At 44.5% G+C, this 16,729-nt stretch overlaps 1 protein-coding gene across 3 annotated transcripts in view; it reads left to right on the forward strand.

Moving 5' to 3' along the window:
• The window catches only part of CELF4 (CUGBP Elav-like family member 4), a 2,081,001-nt gene that overhangs the window by 746,602 nt on the left and 1,317,670 nt on the right, over positions 1-16,729 (forward strand). For 2 of the 3 annotated variants that reach the window (XM_033935325.1, XM_033935326.1), the window contains exon 1: positions 9,594-9,710. The exons of the other annotated variant lie outside the window; for it this stretch is intronic. In XM_033935325.1, coding sequence (XP_033791216.1) covers positions 9,708-9,710 — 3 coding nt within the window. In that variant the 5' untranslated portion in view covers positions 9,594-9,707. Of the gene's footprint in view, positions 1-9,593; positions 9,711-16,729 lie in introns of those variants that run through there. 3 annotated transcript variants of the gene reach the window in all.

A 16,729-nucleotide genomic window follows, 5' to 3' on the forward strand; every position in this document is an offset into this window, starting at 1 on the left:
ATTTCTAAGAGGGAGACTATCCAGTGGATATATTCCAAACATAAGAATTGCCGCTGCTGGGTCAGACCAGTGGTCCATCGTCCGCTCCCTCAGCGGCCCTTAGGTCAAAGACCAGTGCCCTAACTAAGACTAGCCCTATATGCGTACGTTCCGGTTTAGCAAGAACTTGTCCAACTTTGTCTTGAATCCCTGGAGGGTGTTTTCCCCTATGACAGCCTCAGAAAGAGCGTTCCAGTTTTCTACCACTCTCTAGGTGAAAAAGAACTTCCTTACGTTCATACGGAATCTATCCCCTTTTAACTTTAGAGAGTGCCCTCTCGTTCTCTTTACCTTGGAGAGGGTGAACAACCTGTCTCTATCTACTAAGTCTATTCCCTTCATTATCTTGAACGTTTCGATCATGTCCTCTCTGTCTCCTCTTTTAAAGGGAGAAGGGGCCCAGTTTCTCTAATCTCTCACTGTACGGCAACTCCTCCAACCCCTTAACCATCTTAGTCGCTCTTCTCTGGACCCTTTCGAGTAGTACCATGTCCTTCTTCATGTACGGCGACCAGTGCTGGATGCAGTATTCCAGGTGGGGGGCGTACAGCGGCATGATAACCTTCTCCGATCTGTTTGTGATCCCCTTCTTAATCATTCCTAGCATTCTGTTCGCACACTGTGCCCAGAGAAGTGTTTTATAATTTTTTTTTTTTTTTTTTTATATAAGCATAGCCAGGGCTGTTTGCCAAGCCTCTACGGGAAAGGACCCGTGCCAGATTTTTACACCATTTAGGTCAGGTCGATCATTAATTGTGATTGTGCTGGTGGATATTAGAGGTTTCAGTGACCTCACTCTCCCTTATCTATCTCCTCACCTGATTCATAGTGCGGCCCTACCATACTACAGTAAATTTACCATAAATTAGGTCAGAGCTTCCAGGACATTCGTCAACTTTTCTTATTCTCCTAGCTCATGTCCTTGGCTAAATTCCCTCTTTTGCATCCTTCCAGTTCATCTTCACCAGCACATGGCAGAAGTTAAATTTATTCTTGAAGGGTGAGTTATTTCTATTCTACTTCGGTGCCTTTCATATTTCCATGCCCCGGCAGGTCAATTTTACATTGAGTCTGACAAAAATCAATCAACTCAGAACTCTTAAATAGATGCCAAGATTAGAAGCAGGGATCATTCTGCGTTCTTACTCCCCACCTCTCTTCTCCTTTTCTTGATTATGTGATGAAGATAAAATGCATAAAATGTGCATTTAAAAATAACATGAAGGGAAGAGAGAACGGTGCTCGGATAACTCGTAGGGTTGTGAATTGATTCTGAAGTTGGGGGAGATGGGAGTTCAACTCAACAGTGCCTCAACAAACATCAAAATTATTAAACAAGAAACAGCAAAACAAAGAGAAAAAAAGTCCCAACCTAATCTGCAGTAAAAAAAACAACCGAGAGCAAACAAAACAGAACTGCAGATCTGTACAAGACGTAGGCAAAATTTATTGCGACAAAATAATTATATGCAAACCCTTTTACCAATCAAGGGACTCGACACGGTCCGTGTTTCGGACAAACCTTCGTCAGGGGTCCATGGTAAAAAAAGGGGACGGCTCATTGCAGTGGCGAATTTTGACGTCGCTTATACTTTGCTGCTACTCTACAATTTTTTGTGACTTTTTTGGTTATCCCCTTTTTTTACCATGGACCCCTGACGAAGGTTTGTCCGAAACACGGACCGTGTCGGGTCCCTTGATTGGTAAAAGGGTTTGCATATAATTATTTTGCCACAATAAATTTTGCCTACATCTTGTACAGATTTGCAGTTCTGTTTTGTTTGCTCTCTGTTAAACAAAAAACAGAACACAAATGTATAAAAACCAAATATAACAGCATTAAAAAAATAATATAACGTGATGGATGTGCTCAGTAACCTCAATACACACGCGTCAATAGAGCTGTAGACCAGTGTTTCTCAACTCGGTCCTGGAGTACCCCCTTGCCAGTCAGGTTTTCAAGATATCCACATTGAATTTGCATACACTTGATTTGCATACACTGCCTCCATTATATGCAAATGTCTTTCAAGCAATCTCATTGTGGATATCCTGAAAACCTGACTGGCCAGGGGGCACTCTAGAACCCCGAGTTGAGAAACCCTGCTGTAGACCAATAAAACAGAGAACCATCACTCCGCAAACAGTTCTCCGTTAAGCCAAACCCAGATGTAGAAAAGTGTGTCTCGTGTGGCACAAAAACAAAATACAACTAAATCAGCAAGGTAAATATACATTCACTAGTCTTTAAGCCCGTTACATTAACGGGTGCTAGAATAGATGTGTAGACTTTTAGCACAATGGGTCGCTGAGGCGTTTCTTTCTTTCTTACTTTATGTTTTTTATCTCTCTCCCTGCCCCCCTTTCTTTCTGTCTCTGAAACCCTGTGTGTCTCTGTCTCTTCCCTGGCCCCCTGTCTTACTGTCTCTCTCCCTGGCTGTCTGTCAGTCTTTCTTTGTTTCTGTATCTTCTCCCTTTGCGAGTGTGGGGCAGTTGTAGGCGCGCAAGCGCACTTCTGGCCATGGACATACGGAACACGTAGGTAGGAGTGCGCATGCGCCGCTTAGGGTTTTATTATGTAGTCATCAAGCCCGCTACATTAACGGGTGCTAGAATATATGTCTGTCTGTCTCCCTCCCGCTGACTCTCTCTCTCTCCAGCCCCCTTTCTCTGTCTGTCTTTCTGTCCCTCTCCCTGCGTCTTTCTTTCTTTCTTTCTTTCTCTCTCCCTCCCTCCCGCTGTCTGACTGTCATTTTTCCCCATTTCCCTGTGCAGCAGCATTTCCATCCCACTTCCCTATGCAGCATTTCCAACCCACTTCCCTCCTATCCCCCCCCCTTTCCTGTGCAGAAGCAGCAGCAGTATTTCCCTTCCCCTCCAAGTCCCTGTATAGCAGTAGCAGCATTTTCCCCCACCCCCATTTCCCTTCTCTTACCGCGATCTGGCCTGCTCCGTCGGCCCCTCCCCCTTCTTTTACTGCCGTTGTTCTGCTGCTCTGGCCTGCTCCTGACCCTCCCACCGCCGACAAACCTCCGGGCTCCAGCCGCGTAGGCAGCACTTTAAACACGCTGCTTCGCGGCCTTCTACTGCCAATTTCCTCTCCCGCGTCTGTCTCCGATGATGTCATCAGAGACGCGGCAGAGGAAATCGGCAGTAGAAGAGCGCGAAGCAGCGTGTTTATAGTGCTGCCTACGCCGCTGGAGCCGGGAGGTTTGTGGAGGGTCAACGGGCGAAGCGGGGCTGCTCTCCACTAATCGGTTGCTGCCACTGCCCCACAGGGCTGCGAGTGTGGGGCAGTTGTAGTAGCGCATGCGCACTTCTTTAGGCCAGGGACATACGGAACACGCAAGTGGAAGTGCGCATGCGCGGCTTAGGGTTTTATTATAGAGATAGCGCAATTGCAATAGAAGTAACTGAATCAAATAGCCAGCACAAATTAAAGAAGAAAAAATACTTATCTGGCTGCTGCTCTAGTTGTATAAAAGGTCCCAAAATCGCCAGGTGGAATCAAAACACAAACTCAGGCCAAAGGATATGCAGTACAACCTTGGATTGCAAGTAACTTGGGGCTCCTTTTATCAAGCCGCGACGTTTCATCACGCATTAACCCCCGCACTGGCCTAAAAATTACCGCCTGCTCAAAGGAGGCGTTAGCAGATGGCGCGGTCGGCGGTTTAGCGCGCGGTATTACGGGTGTTAAACTGCTAGCGCGGCTTGATAAAAGGAGCCCTTGGTTTGCAAGTGTTTTGCAAGACAAGCAAAACATTTTATTAAATTTTAACTTGATATAGAAGAAAAGTCATGCGATACGAGTACTTGCAGTATACACGCTAATGCCTCCATTGAGCTAGCATTAGTTTTTCCGTGTGGGCGCGAGGGTTAGCGCGTACTAATCTGCAGCGCCCGCTAAAAACGCAACCGCAGCTTAGTTAAAGGAACCCTCAGTAAATCAGGAGGTAAGTCACGTGATAATTTTGTGGCAAGGGTCACATAAGGGTAAAAGATGAGCAGAGATTTCTGGAAATCTGTGGATAGCAGTGTTGAACGAGCCTCAAGGTTGATACTAATCATTAGTGCTGCCCGATTTAGAGAAAAATATTTTGATTCGATTTGATTCACCCTGTTGAATCGATTTTTCGATTCGATTCGATTCACTGTTAATGACACAGCTTTTTAAGTTTAAACATTTTATTTAACCAAGGCAATATCATATCAAAAATTCCCAGCTTCCATCCCCAGCCCCCCAGACTCACCAGCCCCCCCCCCCGACTCACCAGCCCCCCTGCCGATTCTGAGCACTCCCTGCCGATTCTCAGCCCCCCCTGCCGATTCTTTTTTTAAATTCTTTATTCGTTTTTGACATCAAATACATAGTGCAAACATATGAACACTCAAGTGATATAACATACTGCTCTCTATTCCAACAAATAATATAAAACTGTTTACCCCCCCCCCCCTTCCCATTCTAACCCTCCCGCTCCTCCTGGATGTGTATAAGTCTTTCATGAATCAAAGGGAAATAACAAAAATAAATCACAATCATAATTTACAATTCATTGATGATGGGGATTATGCCAAGGAGAAGTGATCCTTTGATAAGCCCTAGACTAGCCATCATATTGGGCTCCTTTGTATAATATAAATACATTTTGAAACCCCTACAAACATATAAACACTAATACATTACCATACCATACATTTTTTCTTCTATACTGCAAATTTCAGTTAAAAGTTAATTTAAAAAAAATGTATTTATAGATTTTCAAATTACATACCAAGTAAGTTAGTAGGATATGACCTATATCCAATATAAATGATAATCAAACCAATTTAAACAAAATACATTCAACTAACCCAACTCAAGTCCTCAAAATATAGATCCAAGATTACGTTTAAGCGAGCAAGAGAAGAATAATATAAGAAGATTAATTACCAACAGAACTGAGATATGGGCAGGTATATAAATTATAGAGCTGTTGGTTTCTCTTTATCCAGTCGAGACATAGCCAGAAAAGCAGTTAGCTGTTGAGGTTCAAAAAAACATATTTAACTGAACGGTAGCAGATACTACACCTGCAAGGATGTTGCAAGTAAAACGTCGCTCCCAGTAAAGTGACTCCAGGTTTCAATAATAGAAATTCTCTACGTCGCTTTTGAGTTTCTCTAGAAAGGTCAGGGAACATTTGTATTTTACAACCAAGAAACTCTTTCTGTCTGTTTTCAAAGAAAAGTCTCAATAACCATATTTTATCTATTGCTGGAGCTACAGTCAGAATCATTGTAATGTAATGTAATTTATTTCTTATATACCGCTACATCCGTTAAGTTCTAAGCGTTTTACAGAAAATATACATTAAAATTATAAGAAAGAAAGAAAGGTACTTAGAAATTCCCTTACTGTCCCGAAGGCTCACAATCTAACTAAAGTACCTAGAGAGTAATAAAGAAGAGAAAAGTAGAGATAGAGGAAAAATAAACAAATAAACATTCTAACAAGATTGTATTGAACTACTTTGGAAGGTAGAAGAGAGGAGAGTAAGGAATAGATGCAGAAGAAGGAACCGTTGGACAAAAGAATTCTGGTGAATTTTAAATGATAGAAATAGAACAAAACAAAAACAAGTGGCAAAACAATGAATAAGATTAAAAATAATTCATAAACTGGAAAAAAATAAAACATTATTTTCAATCCACTGTTTCAGCTTCGGTGATGAAGTGGAGCAAGTAAGTTTTGGAGGAATGATGACGTTCCCAGAGAAAGGACTTCTTCAGGGAAGAGGCTTGGTTGATAGTCCCAGGATGCCCACGTCTCCTCCTCTGCGATGGTCTCCTCCATGTAATCCTCCCCATGTCACATTGTCCGTGCTCCAGCCGCCACCCTGAACGGCTGCTCCAAGGAGATTGCCCTATATGAGGCCTGTGGTGATTGCCAAAGTTTCTCTTCTGCGGAAAAGCCGCCCGGTGCCGATCTCGGTGTGCGTTGGTGCCGCAGGAGCTGGGGCTGACAGGGAACCCTCTGCCTTGCTGTAGCTGCGTTCCCCACTGCGCACGGACTGTGCGACACCGGCAAGAAACCACGTCGCCGAGGAGAACCTCGCGAACGCTTAGGCTTTGTGGAAGGTACAACTGTCTATCTATCTGATATTTCTAAAATTTTAGACACATTCAATGGTGCCTGGTTCAGTATTTTAGACTGCAATTGAGCTCCATCTTTATTTGGCAGGTAATACACTTGAACAAATGGTGGTAAAGTTTCTTCTGAAACTTGCAAAATTTCTAGCAGGTATCTCCTGAGCATTCCTTAGGAGTAACTGTAGTTAATCTGGGGAAGTTGATTAGTCTCAAATTATTACTCCGAGAGTTATTTTCAAGTGTTTCCAGTTTCTTTCTAAGATTGATATTATCTTTAATTGGGGACTCTTGTACTTGTTTAGTCATAAGAATTAGAGAATGACACGGGGAAAAATTATGTCACCGCCCCGTCCCCGGACCACCATCCTCTGCACCGCCCCGTCCCCGCTGTCCCTTTCACCGCCCCGTCCCCGTCTCTGCCATCCCCGTCACCGCCCCGTTGTCTCTTTCACTGCCGAGGCCCCATCCCCGTCTTCAGCGTCTTCTCCTCTCCATCCCCCCACCCCCAGCACCCTTCACGCGGTCCAGCAGCTCTCACCCACTGGCCAGCCATGCATGTCCCTCCCTCCCTTATTTTCCCTTGCCTTTTCTTGTTAAAATGCGCGTTTTCTATAAGGCTAAGAGCTGTATTACAGCCGGAGCCTTGAAGTCGCGTCGGGTTGCCGGCTAGAAAAGTCTCCTCCGATGCAACCGGAAACAGGAAGTTGCGTCAGAGGAGACTTTTTCCAGTGTGCAACGCGACTTGACTTCAAGGCTCCGGCTGTAATACAGCTCCTAGCCTTATAGAAAACGCGCGTTTTAACAAGAAAAGGTAAGGGAAAAGAAGGGAGGGAGGGAGATCCATGGTCAGCCGGCCGGCGGGAGAGAGTGGGCTGCCGCTCGTTCACCGCGCGTTCCAGATGGTTCACCGCCCCGGGCTACCATTCACCGCCCCACGGGGCGGTGAATTGCCTTGTCCCTGAACTTGCGGTGACCATTTTTTTTGGTCACCGTTTTGGCGGGTTACCCGTGGCTAAACGCGGCTAGCTGCGGGTAACCGCCACCGTGTCATTCTCTAATAAGAATATCTTGGTCAAGCTTTTGAATCGAAGCCTTTGAATCAGTGGTCAAATCTTTCAGCTCTCTAGAGTGTTGGATCAATTTTCCTTCAATGTATTGGAAATTGGGCCTAATAGTTTTGGTAAAATTTGCAATCAGATCCCATAATGAGTCTAAAGTCACTTGTGCTGGTTTCTCCCATATTGGAAAACTTTGCTGGGTGTAAAAGTGCTCACCGTCAGGAAAAGAAAAGCTTTCCTGGTTAAGTTCTGGATGGAATCCTTCACCTCTGGTTGCTTGTCCTACCACGGCTTCTTCTGCAGTTACTCCCTGGTCAGAGAGCACTGCTTCCTCGGTCTCCAGTGTTGTTCTTGCTGCCTCAGGGGAAAGTACCTCCCCCATCTCCGGGGTTTTCTCTACCCCTTGAGAACTGGTAGACCGGGGTTGCGGAGGTGGAGCTCTCAAGTCGGGGCTTAAGGTGGTTTCTAGCCCAGGAGAGACAACCCCAATCTTGCCTTCTTCAGATGCTCTCACTGGTCTTGTTCCCGACATGAGTATAACTGCCCCCTGCAATCGCCAAAGGAGGGCATATCAGAGCGTCGCGAGGCACCAGCCGCCCACCTGCCCCTTCTCTTCGGCATCCTAGAGGTAAATCAGGCCGCAAAGCCAACCGAGCAAGAAAAAAGGTTAATTAAATGGAGCGGTCAGATGCATCGCTCTCAGAGCGTCTGTACCGCGGCCATCTTGGATCCCACTTTCAGCTAACAGTTAATTACTTCACATTAGTATTTGTAAAATTCAATTTGTAGTAGTATAAATGAGGAAATAAACCGAATATCAGACACTTTACCATACCAGCTCATCACTAACTCATAAGACTCAATAAGTAGCAGGGCCACCTATGAAAAAGTAGCACTGCAAAGCTGGCACTGGACTTTTCATTCCCAATATATTGTACATCCTATCAATAAAACAGTAAGATAGGCTGCTACAGATAAGAACATAAGAATTGCCATACTGGGACAAGACTGAAGGTTCATCAAGCCTAGTGTCCTGTTTCCAACAGTGGGCAAACTAGGTCCCAAGTACCTGGCAAGACCCCAAAGATTAAAACAATAATTTAGGCTGCTTATCCTAAGAATAAGCAGTGGATTTCTCCAAGCCATCTCATTAATGGCCTTTGGACTTCTGTTTTAGGAAATTATCCAAACCTTTTTTTTAAACCCCGCTAAGCTAACTGATTTCACCATATTCTCTGGCAACGAATTCCAGAGTTTATTTATTCATTGTGTGAAGAAATATTTTCTCCGGTTTGTTTTAAATCTTCCACTTAGACTACTTCCACAGACACTATCTGCTAACAAAATCCATTCCCTTTGCTATTCATGTAGAACACGAACCTGCTCTTCCCTAATACAAAATAAGGAAGCATGAATTAGGCATAGAAACATATAAATAAAGCCTAAAATGGAAATCCTGAGAGCTAGACCTTGGGACCAGATTCTAAAAATGGCGCCTCCGTTAGGCATCACTAGGCACCATGATCATGGATGCCTAGCAATGCCTAAGTAACCACCCCCCCTTTTACAAAACCGCAATAACATTTTTTAGCGCAGGCCAATGCGCTGAATGCTCTGCGCTGCTCCCAAGTCATAGAGTTCCTATGATTGTCGGGAGCAGCACATTCAGCGTACTGGCCTGCGCTAAAAAGCACTAGCGTGGTTTTGTAAAAGAGGGGGGGGGTAAAATCTGGGCATATCCCAAATTATGTTAATTAGCTTAAATGGTGTGGTAATTGACTGCACCATTTAAGCTAATTGACAAACGTTTTTGGGTTTTTTTAAAAAAAATTAAGAGTTCTGCACAGAACTCAAACTGGTTCCTAGGGAGGCCTAAGTGCAGGACACTCCAATGCCTAACAATGCCTTCTTGAAAAGCTGGCATGGTTAGGAGTGGAAAATAGGTGTGTTAAGCCTAAGCATCGCTAGGCGCACGAGGTACCCACCAGTAAATTAGGCCCAGTAAAGCCTGGCCTAGTGTACCGGCACCTACCTCAACAGCGCTTGATACACTTAAGTCCACTTAGGAGCACTTAAGTCCACTTAGGTGCTCCTAGGTGTGAGTCTACTAGCGGCGCCTAGCGGTTGATTGACAACCATGTGGAGCGGCACCTACAATGTAGGCGCATTTGGGCGCTATTTCTAGATTCTGGTCCTGCATGCACAGGGACAGCAGAAGAAAAAGATACAGCAAATCATTGGATTTTATACTGAGTATAGCCAGTCTCATGAAGTGAAGGTGGTGGGAGCTGTGTGGGACCCAGGGGTGATATTGTTTTTGGTTGTATCTGTGGCTACAACATGTAATCTCAAAATTCTCCCCAAAGGACACAGACCAACGATAAGGGTTCCCTGTGAGGCAAGCTACTTAATGAGGAAGAAAACAGTCTACACAGTCATGCAGTTCCCAGAAGGGAAAATTATTGGGGAAGGCTGATCATGGTAAAGATTTTTAAAAATATCCTCTACTGGACCCTCTCCAACTATACAAATTTATACAATAACTAGTCTTTAAGCCAGTAACATTGATGGGTGCTCAAATAGATGTGTGTGTCTGTCTTTCATTCTTTCTTTCTGTCTCTCTCTCTCCTTGGCCGTCTGTCTTTCTTTCTGCCCGCTGTCTGTCTTTCTTTCTGTCTCTCCCCCCTGTCCAGCAGCACCCCTTCCCTGCTCCCCCTGTCTAGCGGTAGCCCTTCGCCCTTCCTTTTACCTCCCCCCTGTCCAGCAGCACCCCTTCCCTGCTCCCCCTGTCCAGTAGCAGGCCTTCTCCTTTCCCTGCTCCCCCTGTCCAGCATCTTCTAGCCCGGGCAGCATCGGGGCTTTTGCTAGGCCAGCCCATCTCGCATTATCGAAGTGGGTCGGCCTAGCAAATGCCCCGCAGCTGCTGCGTTTGCTGGTCCGTGGGTGAGAAGAGGCGTCCCGGCAGCGGCAGCACAGGAGTCAAACCGCCACTGCCGCTGAAATCGCTGCCCACGCCGCAAGCCGCCTCACGCACCTGAAATTGAATTTGGCACAGAAGCACACATCATGCTGTCAGGGAACCCGGTGTTGTAAGTGCGTCTGCGCGCTTAGGGTTTTATTATAGAGGATAGGACTTTGGAAAGGATAAGACATAAGACACATGAAAATAAAGCAAAATGATGACAAAAAAAGTATGAAACGCGCTCAAAGTATTTACAATTCTTGTTCTCCTCTGGGTACACTCTGTCTCCTATATTCTCCTCTGCTGCTTCAGTGGTGGACAGGTTTTGAACCCTCGCAGCCCCTTTGCAAGCTTCCGCCCCTGACAAACCACCCAGCCTGATTCCTTGCAGCACCCAATAGAGGGTTTACTGGGGGTTTCTTTGGTATCTAGTTGTTGGACCGGAACAATGAACGGTTGCTCCTGCCCTGTCTGATCCAGCTTCCAAAATGGTGCTGGTCGCTCCATAATAGTGGCCTTATGGTACTGCCAGACTGCTAAATGAGCTCTTTTTTTTTATGGAAACAAGTGCCTGCATGACATTGTGAACTGTTAAAGTTCAATTAAATCTTACATGTTAGAGGGAAATCACGGAGAGTAGAGGGGAATCCTAGATTCAATGGGTGGCCTAGCAGAGAATGTCCCATCAGAGAATTCCTGCAAGGAAAGAGAATGGGGGTGTGGTCTTCCTAGCCAGGAAGCTACACAATGGTTCAAAAAAATGTACATTCTCAAAGTAAATATACTTCCCCCCGGTGGCGAACAAGGTTTTTTTTGTCCACCAGCAGTGCTAAAAGTGGAAATTCAATGTTGGGACCTGTCAGGGCTTCAGCTCTGGAAATCCAGGTTTGTTTGTTTTTAAGTAGCCAGTATATGCCCAGTTAAAATAATATTCAGACGTAACCAGCTACAGTTTTGCGGATAAAGATAGGACTGCTACTTATGTGGCCTTGTCTATCCGCTAAACCTGACCGGTTATGTCTGAATATCAAGATATAACCGGATTCTGCCTCAGAAGACCCTCAACATAGCCAGCTAAATGGTCCATTTTCATCTGCACTGTTTAAGTGCATCTGAAAATGACCAAAAAGCTGCGGACCCCCTTCTTCCAGAATTTTGTTCCCACTGAAAAAAAGTTCACCTCACGTGTTTATTTTTATCTTCCCCCCCATCAAATTGTGCATGTTTAGATCTGTGATCTCATCTCAAAAGGTGCGAGTAAGAAATACGGATTGACTTGGCAAAAGTTAGACTTTGGTATCCATAGCCTCTAGGTATTGAAGTTTGACTACTGTAGGTCACCATACTTCAATTTTTTTTAATCACTTCTTTCATCTCCTGGAGTACCCCTGTGCCAATCAGGTTTTCAGGATATTCACAATGAACGTGCATGAAAGAAATTTGCAAATAATGAAGGCAGTGCATGCAAATCAAGTTCATACATATTCATTGTGGATCTCCTGAAAATCTGACTGGCAAGAAGGTACTTCAGGACCGAGTTGAGAAACACTGATCTCGTCTTTGGCGCAACAGACCGACGCCATTTTAACCCAGTTCAAGAAAGGCAAGGTAGACGTCTATTCAACCAATGAGAAAATCTTTATTCATAAATAGGAGACTACATTTATGAATAAAGATTTTCTCATCGGTTGAATAGACGTCTACCTTGCCTTTCATGAGCTGTGTTGATACTAACCCCCTTTTTTACTCATTTGTTAGCGCATAATAAAAGAGGGCCTAAGGCGAGGTGTTCATCTTTTTGCCCACCATTTTCTCCCTTATCAAGATTTCAGGGAACTTTACATGTCAAAGATTATTAGATTAGAAAGCATGACTTTGGAGGGGTAATTCAATAAAACTGGTAACACACGGTCTAAATCTTCACTCCGCATTGTTTACTATGTTCGATTGTGGAATGCACCCAGCTGACAACTTCAGGGTTGACCTTATTAAGAGTCGGACACTTTTCTCCTCTGTATACTCAAAGAGTGAAGCACAACCGCAAAAACCTCAAGCATACCGATGTGAAGAATTATATCTTAAGGTTAATTAATCAATGACATGGCAGGTTATGTAGAGCACCGGAGTGATGTCTTGCTTGTTCTTCTGGGGCCTGAGGCCCGCGGCTGTGACTTCAGTCTCTTGAGACATTAAACTACTCCTGTATAACAAATACTGTATGTCCTGGAAGACTTTATGGCGATCACATAATTATATCATTCGGAATAGCTTTATATTTTAGCAAATCCTTGCATTTTAAGGCCAATTACAATCACACTTTAGTAACTTAAAAAGACAAAAATTGAAAGACCGTATCATGTCCCTGAACTTTTGGGTTGGCAGTGAAATTGTAAATCCAAAAAATTCCAGTTCGATACCCACATGTGCCACTTACGTTGTAACCTTGAATAACACGCTTCAATAACATCCTTCAGTTTATTAAAGGATGATCCGGATTTCCCCGGACATGTCCTCTTTTTGAGGACATGTCCGGGGGCTCCGGATGGCTTTTCAAAACCCAGCATTTTGTCTGGATTTTGAAAAACATCGCATCACGGAAGGGAGGAAATCCACGCATGCGATATCCACGCACGTGGTATCCACACTTGCATGGACTTCCTCCCTGTCCGATGCGATGTGAAAACAAGAGCAGGCAGCAGGGAGCGGTGGACAAGAGCAGGCAGTGGGGGCGGGACTGGAGGCGGGATTAGGGCAGGGATGGGCGGAACTGGCCAGGCATGGGGGTGGGTCTAGGGCAGAGATCTCAAAGTCCCTCCTTGAGGACCGCAATCCAGTCGGATTTTCAGGATTTCCCCAATGAATATGTATTGAAAGCAGTGCATGCACATAGATCTCATGCATATTCATTGGGGAAATCCTGAAAACCCGACTGGATTCTGGTCCTCAAGGAGGGACTTTGGAGACCCCTGGACTAGGCCAAACATGGGCAACTCCGGTCCTTGAGGGCCGGAATCCAGTCGGGTTTTCAGGATTTCCCCAATGAATATGCATTGAAAGCAGTGCATGCACATAGATCTCATGCATATTCTATAGGGAAATCCTGAAAACCCGACTGGATTGCGGCCCTCGAGGAGGGACTTTGAGACCCCTGGTCAAGGGGGTCTGGATTTTCCGATTGGAAAATGTGGCAACCCTAATGATAGGTGAATTTAGACTAGGTTTACCAGATATCCTCTTTAAAAAAAGAGGACACCTGGCCTCACCCCACTTAGCTCCCAGTCCTTCCCCGCTCCTATTCCTGCCCCCCCTCCCCAATCCTCATGCCTCCTTCCCTGAACTTGGGGCTACATCTGGAGGTTCTCCGTGCATGTGTGTACTTTGAAGCGATTACATCATGCGCATACGCATATTCATGTGATGTCAATGGGCAGAGTCCTCCAGACACGGCACTGAGATCGGGTAAGGAGGCATGAGGTTTGTGTGGGGGCAGGGCCGGGGCCTTCCAAAACCCCGGACAAACTTCTGGGTTTTGGAAATTCCTCCGTGCCCCTGGACAGTCTTCTAAACAGAGGACATGTCCGGGTTTTGCCAGACATCTGGTAACCCTAGTTTAGGCATGAAAATTCACTTTTTTTATACAAGAACCCTATTTGCTGTGACACAAAATTCCTCCTTAAGACATTAAACTGTTGTGGGTTTGTTTTTTTTCAAATAGGAACATTTGGGGGTCTTTTTATCAAGCCGCGCTTGCGGGTTTAGCGCTTCGGACATTTCATCACGCGCTAATCCCCGCGGCAAGCAAAAAACTAATGCCTGGTCAATGGAGGCGTTAGCGACTAGCGCAGCAGGTGGTTTAACGCGTGGTATTCCGCACGTTAAACCCCTACCGCGCCTTGATAAAAGGACCCCTTGGTGTCTCAGTGTAGCTTATATTCAGAGGCATGCAAAATTATTTCAAACAGATGGAAATGCATTAGGGTATATATAGCGAAGGTACGAAGGATCGTTGAAACGTTCTCGGCCCAACTGAGAATGATGCGGAGCCATGAAACGTACAAATTATTCCGCACTTTCCGTTTCATTTCATTTCATATAATTGAAACAAAAAGTGTCAAGAAAAGTGTGGAATAACTTGTACGTTTCATGGCTCCGCATCATTCTCTTCTTGGTTGGGCTGAGAACTTTTTAGTGGTCCCTCGTATTGTGATGTCATAATGCTTCATTCCACCAGTGCCTAAGAGCCAACCTCATCGGTGATGCCACAATGGCTTGGTTTCTCTATAATTGTGCCCATTTACTAGAAGCATTTGTCTCATTGAAACAAAAAGTGTGGAATAACTTGTACGTTTCATGGCTCCACATCATTCTCTTCTTGGTTGGGCTGAGACCTTTTCAGCGGCCCCTCATATTGTGATGTCCTAATGCTTCATTCTCTTCTTGGTTGGGCTGAGAACTTTTTAGTGGTCCCTTGTATTGTGATGTCAGAATGCTTCATTCCACCAATGCCTAAGAGACAACCTCATCGGTGATGTCACAATGGCTTGGTTTCCCTATACTTGTGCCCATTTAGTAGATGCCTTTGCCTCATTGAAACAAAAAGTGTCAAGAAAAGTGTGGAATAACTTGTACGTTTCATGGCTCCACATCATTCTCTTCATGGTTAGGCTGAGAATTTCTCAGTGGTCCCTCGTACTACTAGCATTTAAAAGCACCTGTGAACACCTTAAATTTTATGGTCCATATGACTGGCAACCAAAGGAAGTCTCTTAAAATAGATATTACCGGTACTTAGTTGGTCGCTTTTGCCCCCACCAGAATCCATGCAGCAGTATTCTAGAAAAGTTGGCTACCTACAAGGGGGCAGTATCCTTTAAGGGCTATACAACTAGTCAAACAATTTTTCACTTTTTTTATTCTGTATTTTTCCGCTGGATCAAAATGAAAAATCACTGGACAAGTGTATCGCCCTTGATGGAGACTGCCCCTCGTAATATCCAGCATCCAAATCAGAGATACAAGGTCAGAATGAACAAAGATTGGGAGTTTAAGAAAGGTAAGAAGAGAGCGATTGGGCTAGGATTCTATGGGGAAAGAGGGGGGGGGCAGCGGTTTCATGGAGTGCAGTGCTAAGTAAAGTTCTCCAAATATACATCTGACAAGGCTATAATTTTTAAGGAATAATTTCTAACATTGCAAATATTGGAACAACATGCAGAATCCAACACGCAGAATCCAGCTCATGGTCCAATCCCTAGTCCTAGGACTTCTAGACTACTGCAATATCCTCTATCTCCCCTGCCCCGCAGTCATGATAAAACAACTACAAACAGTACAAAACACAGCCCTGAGACTGATCTATTCGCTGAAGAAATACCACCATATCACCACCACATACCTCGACTCACACTGGCTCCCAATACAAGCAAGAATACGATTCAAATTTACTGTCTACTATTTAAAGCTATGAATGGAGACAGCCCAGCCTACTTGAGCAACCGCCTTATCCGACTACCACAACCAGGCAAAGGAGAATCTAGACACCATTCATGCAAACCCCCCCTCCCAATTAGAGGCATCAAAAGCAAAAAAAAAAAGTACGATGGCCTACTGGCCACACAGGCAGCAAAACTAGACCACCAACTATCCAATCTACTGACCACGAAACCAGTCTACAAAACTTTCAGAAAGGAATTAAAAACCCTGCTATTCAAGAAATCCATCAAAACAAACTAACACCGCAGGAAGCACTTCAGTCCCCCGAAGTAACCCGTTCAACTCTGTAACTCTTCTGGAAATGTCCAGATAACCTCTTATGTAATCCGCCTTGAACCGCAAGGTAATGGCGGAATAAAAATCACTCATGTAATGTAATGTAATTCAAGTCATTTCAGGAGATCATTAAATTGGTACTCATGAACCAGTAATCCCTAGACAAGAATTTTGAACGCAAGAGTAGATTTTTCTGGATATTCTATGCTTATTATCGGGGACCAGCTTTCTAGCTGGTTTTCTAGTTTTGTTTTCTTTTCTTTTAATAATGGAACTGTACATTTAGCTCCAGCGTACCGAGACAAATTTTGTCCAAGTTGAAACCTTGCCTTCTTCCGCCCCATGCTGTGAAGATTTAATAATGTGCTAAAAATGTAGTGGACCTTCGCATCACGTCTGAATAATTGATTCCATGTGATTCAGGATTCAATTATTCCTTTTTTTTTTCTTTCTGTGAATATTTTTTTAGGCAGAAAATTTCCAAGTCAAAAAAACTTGTACTGTATAAGGGAACAGAAGCTTCAAATCTGTCCCCAGCAGAAATCAATGCGGGCAACCCCCAATCCGAACAGATTAAAAAGTGGGCGGTAACATGCCCTTTGAGTGGAGCCCTATAGGAGACTGTTTGGGGGGGGGGGGGGAACACCAGGATGTAAATGAGTCTTTTGTGAATCTCAGTCCTCCACAGTTAAAAGTTTTATGTGCGTGTGTGTGTTGGGTGTGTTTGCAGAGAGAATATAAACCTGATATTGCTGGGATAATTCTTATT

Source organism: Geotrypetes seraphini, chromosome 1 (genome assembly GCF_902459505.1).
Source record: "Geotrypetes seraphini chromosome 1, aGeoSer1.1, whole genome shotgun sequence".
Lineage (NCBI taxonomy): Eukaryota > Metazoa > Chordata > Amphibia > Gymnophiona > Dermophiidae > Geotrypetes > Geotrypetes seraphini.